General features: G+C 36.6%; 1 protein-coding gene across 3 annotated transcripts; it reads right to left on the reverse strand.

Moving 5' to 3' along the window:
- Nucleotides 1-1,823: 1,823 nt before the first annotated feature.
- On the reverse strand, nucleotides 1,824-4,622 carry LOC122078391 (glycine-rich protein A3-like). 3 transcript variants are annotated; one of them, XM_042644362.1, is made up of 4 exons: nucleotides 4,519-4,622; nucleotides 3,554-3,641; nucleotides 2,867-3,203; nucleotides 1,824-2,252 (listed from the first exon to the last, which is right to left on the reverse strand). In XM_042644362.1, the coding sequence occupies exons 3-4, from the start codon at nucleotides 3,177-3,179 to the stop codon at nucleotides 2,005-2,007; spliced, it is 561 nt and encodes a 186-aa protein (XP_042500296.1). In that variant the 5' UTR covers nucleotides 3,180-3,203; nucleotides 3,554-3,641; nucleotides 4,519-4,622; the 3' UTR covers nucleotides 1,824-2,004. The 3 variants fall into 3 exon arrangements, with proteins under 3 accessions (XP_042500296.1, XP_042500294.1, XP_042500297.1); XM_042644360.1 differs by having other exon boundaries at nucleotides 3,520-3,641; XM_042644363.1 differs by lacking the exon at nucleotides 3,554-3,641.
- Nucleotides 4,623-5,259: the final 637 nt, after the last annotated feature.

Below are 5,259 nucleotides of genomic sequence, written 5' to 3' on the forward strand. Positions count from 1 at the left end.
TAAGTTATTTAGAACACATTGATGATGTACTTATCCGAAGGAATGTGACCAAAGGTTGCACCAAAGACAGAATTCTTTTTCTCACTTTGTATAAAAGGAATAGTGCAATCAAGTTTTGGTCAAAGCCCCTTTTTATGTAGAAAAAAAAAAAAGTTTAAATAGGAGGTTATAATCTAAGGGTTTAAATCACGTTAAGTGGTGTGATCTTAACTGGTAAAAGTTATCCTTAACTTCACTTAAGAATGACACCACAAAAGATGTAACTTAAAAACCCCTAGTGATAGATATTTTTATTACACCTTATCTCCACACCACCAATATTGCAATAGACTTTGCAATTAAAGAATTATAAGTCACCTCTATGATATAAATTAATTGCATTTAATTACAAAAGTTTCATGACCATATATTGGACACAAAAATCAAACACTTTTCAAATATAATTTATTTTGTAATACTAAAATAAATAATTTCAGTAAAATTTTCACAAAACTTTTACTAAGACCATAGATTTCTTGCAATTAAAGTTTAACAATTCTTTGTCGGATGTTCTCCCTAAATGGGCAATGTAAACCCTAGTAAGTGTCACACTCATTACTATTTCTATTGTTATAAAGAGCAATCGATGTGTAATCAGTCTTGTCGGTAGACATCAACCGTTGACTCTCCACAAATACACAAAATACAAATACTACAAATATATTTAAGAAAATTAAAATGGAAAACTAACATATTCTAACATTATTGATAGTTACAAACGTAGAAAACATCATTGAAAATTCAAATAAAATTTGGAAATTTAAGTGCAAAAATATCCTAAGCAAAAAAACCGAATATCAAGATCTAAACCAACTATGAACATAAAAATCCTCATAAAAAAAAATCCTAAAATCGCATGAAGACATTGGCATATCGCTGCTACTCAGCTTGAGACAGCAACAATATGTCTGCAACTCTTAATACAACAACTTGAGAAATACTAAATCAAATCAAGTGAAACAAAAGGGAGATTAAAATAAATTTTTACAAGGATTTAAAACAAGATATTATAAAGGCCTGAGGAAGTGCACAACTTAGGTTAGAGTGTTTTCAAGTTGCAATAAAGAGCATGAAAATTTGTCTTCTACACATGGGGCAGGTCTCTTCCATGCTACTTTAGATTTCCTAAAATATATTAAAGGTCTGTATATTTATAGATGATGAGGTATCTTATCCTCCTAACTTCACATAGCTCCAGTTCTCATGGGCTAAAAGAAACAAAATCTTATATAATAAAATAGGCAAATCAACTCGTCTTTCAAACCAATTTTGAATGTAATGATTTTATGATTAAATAAGCTTAATCACAAGATCTATAAACCATCCTTTGACCTGAACAACCTTTTAAGGGATATTTTGGTCATTTTCCAAAGTTACCTCTCTCAAGACCATTTTTGACATATTTAAAGCTTGGTTACACAAAACCTATACAGCTATAAACCAAAGCCAAACCATTATTCAAAGGCATTTAATCTCCACGGCATACCATGAAGATGACTGCTTGCGCAATTGATTGGTGCCTTGCCAGTAGACTGTCGGGCAATTAGATAAGATAAACCAGAAAAAAAAATGTCCCATCTACCGAACAACCAACAGATGAAAAGCATCCAGCAAACTAGCAAATAATTTTGATTATGTCTCCCTCCAACAAGGAGGAATAATTGGTCTTGCCAAATTGTATCTTGTATTCATGTTCATGAAACTGGTCATAAGTGAGAAAGGTAATTTTAATGTACAACCCCGATAGAGCCAAAAAACAAGGAGCATTCCAGGTATCAGACTCATCAGAAAGGACATGTAAGTTCATTCATTTACTTAGGGACCATAGAAAGCACCAAGGCCCATATATATGTCAAAAGTAATTAAACCCACACCAACAGGATTGTGGATGGAAAGAAAAAGAAAAAAGAAGTATAATCATCATTCCAGCATACTAGTAAAGTTGGTCTTTCAGAAAAGCAAGATTTACTTCCACTTCTTGAACTTTCCACCAAACATCCCATGCTTCCCATGGCCAAATCTCTTCCCAAATTTTCCATGCTTAAACTTGCCATGCTTGAATTTTCCATGCTTGCCATGTCCTCCCATAAAGCCTCCATGACCAAGATGATGAGCACCGTGTGACATATGGTGTGCTCCATAAGCAGCAGCAGCGGCAGCAGCACCACCAGCCAGCAATGCCCCCATTCCACCTCCAGATCCAGATCCATGCCCTGCCCAAGAAAGCAAAGACGAATACACTGAATTATTCTGGTCCATCATCAACAGAGCTAAGTAACTACCACAATACCAAAGGCTTACGGAGATTCTAAAATATTAAGATATGGAATTTCCTGGATATCCCAAGATTCTAAACCTTTGGATCACAGGAGCATAGTTACATCATTCCATTGTTGGGTTTCTCTACAAGTCACTGAATACGGATTTAGATCCTCTCCAGCACGGGAAAGCCCAGCGGCTGGGAGCACCCTGGGCACAAACCCCCGACACCTGGGCTTGCACCCCAAGGGGTTCCAAGCCACTGGATGTGGCTGGGCTCTCTCCTGCGCTGGAGAGGATCAGAATCCCACTGCATACTCTATATATCTAAGACAATCCAAAACATATAATGAATTTACGAGGAACTTTGCCACTTCTGGAAACAAAATACACGGAGCTGTTCCCATTTCATTAGTAACAGGAAAACACCAAAATTCTTCCAAGTCATTTAGAAGGTATCTTATTTCCTCTCTACAAAGTACAACTACAAAAGCATTTGTTGCAGTTCGATTTTAGCCAATTACCATAGTGAAGGAACACTAATATTGACAGTTTTTCTACTACGTACCTGGATAATGTGGAGCAGACGGACCATGATGAGGATATCCCCCTGGTGGGTATGCGCCTGGAGGAGGATATCCTGCTGGTGGGTAGCCTTGTGGGGGATATCCTGCTGGTGGGTAACCATGTGGAGGGTAACCTTGCTGAGGATAACCTTGGGGAGGGTATCCTTGGGGTGGGTAACCTTGAGGAGGGTAACCTTGTGGAGGATATGCCCCAGATAGTGGGGGGTAGTGTCCATATCCAGCAAAACCATGAGCTAGGTTTGAAAAAAGCCCTTTTTCATTTGGATCATCATGCTTGTCCTTCCCACCACCCATTTTTCCCTTGGCCTTTATCAGATGCTATAAGAATCAACAGACAGGGACCTGTTAGAGACAATCTGCATAATACAAAATTAGCCTAAAAAAGCAAGACTCAGTTGTAGCAGCTGGGCCTAAAATGTATAATAGGGATACTTTCAAAGCCACTTCCATTGCACCACATTTATTTACTTTCTACATGTTTCAGAGATCAGATCAATGGTTCTATGCCCAACAGGTAAAAGTTTTCCCTTGTTTTGGTCATCCTTTTCCCCCAAAGCATCTGCCTAAACACTAAGGAAGGAAAGCAATCATGAAGGAAATAATGCAGCAAATAAAGAAGCAATACCAATTTTACCTAGGGAATACAAAGGGCTTGTAGAAAATCTCACATATATCTGAGGATTGATGATTTATTAGAAATCTATAGAGCATCACATGGCGTTTCTTCCGATTGGGGCTTGCTCCCAAAATGGGTGCCTGATACAATTACCAACACATGTAATATGTAATAGATAATACTGATAGAGAAGTCTCTATATCATAAGGTTGTTACAAATTTCTTCCTGGTAAGCATGCCAATGATTGACAAATTTTCAGAACAGAAAAAAGGATCAAAATAATCACTATAGTCTATTCTGCCATCAGCCTTACAGAATTTGGCCAAGGAACCTTATGAAATTCCCATGCTCATATAAAGGCATATTGAGCATTAAATAGATTCTGATATATCAGAAGAGTCAATCAGTAAGGTATGGTTATCTGCATTTTGGAGTATTTGAAAGGGCTAATAATGAATAGCAATACATGGTTTCATGAGAATATATAATTCTTCATGTTTCCAGACCGATTCCAAAGCGAAGAAATGGCGGTTATGCAGTTTCTTTGGCCCTAACTTCATTTGCTAGACAAAGCTGCATATTCCTAGTGGTTATTTTTCATCAAACGCAATGATTCTTGAAAGAGGTAACAGAATACTGCAAAAGAATGCTCATCAACAAAAGAAAATCATAAAAACTATTGACATAATAAATCAGATGAAATGTTTGTAAATAAATAAGTAAATCAAAATTCAAGTTTGGGATCAAATGAACTGAGTTTGAAATAGAGAGCGATCCTTAAATCCTCTTATAAGCTGTAAATACTGGTAACTCTTGCGATGAAATCCTCCAATGTTTACATATACAAACAATAAATATGAAACAGAAAATTTCAGAACCAGAAATATTAACCCCTATGCAAATAAAAACTGGTATTGGAACATGATTATCAAAGACGATGTTTACAAGTAGAATCATTCAACGGCTCCATAAAAAGAGATTACAGAGAAGAAATAAAAGAAGAAGAAAAAGCTCACCAAATTGGTCGAGACTCGAGATCGAGAGATCGAGAGAGCGAGAGACGGAGATAACGACGGGGATAGAAACGAGCGCCTGACTTAAAAGAGTTGTGAAACTGCAACGATTCAAGGAAAGGGCAGAAGATTTGTAAGTCACTGTATATAGGTGATGTTTTGGTGGTGGGTGGCCCACCGCCCACACCCGCGTAAACATCGCGTTATTTGAACGTACGTGTGTGGACTGTGGCTTTTCTGGCGGAGACCATCCGTCAGCGGGGCCATCGGACTCGAACGCTTAATCTCCAAGCAATCCGCTTTTTAAAGATTTACTTTAAAAAAGAAAGGCAAAATGGTCGCGGTATACGTTCGGAGCTCGGTGAATGTTTACGTGAGTGATATGATTGACACATCTTAAATATGTTAATCCTGCTTTATAATTCTATTTAATATTATTAATATTTAAATAAATAAATAATAAAAATCTCAATATAAGTGAACTCCTCCTTTCATTCCGCTTGGAAATCTTGATCCGCTCTTTTTCTCTTTCATTGCTTTTTCTTCAAGGTTGTTCCTTCTTTCTTCTTTCTTTTTCACCACTCTCCAGTTTAGTTGAAGTTTTGTTTACCAATTTCAGTGAAAATTTACATCCATGGTAAATTCTCATAGGTTAATAATATCTACCCAATAAGTAATAATAAAATCCTAGATATCCAATAGCTTTGTTTACTTTACAAATTCAAATTTGTCTTTTGCCAAATA

This window comes from Macadamia integrifolia, chromosome 5 (assembly GCF_013358625.1).
Source record: "Macadamia integrifolia cultivar HAES 741 chromosome 5, SCU_Mint_v3, whole genome shotgun sequence".
Lineage (NCBI taxonomy): Eukaryota > Viridiplantae > Streptophyta > Magnoliopsida > Proteales > Proteaceae > Macadamia > Macadamia integrifolia.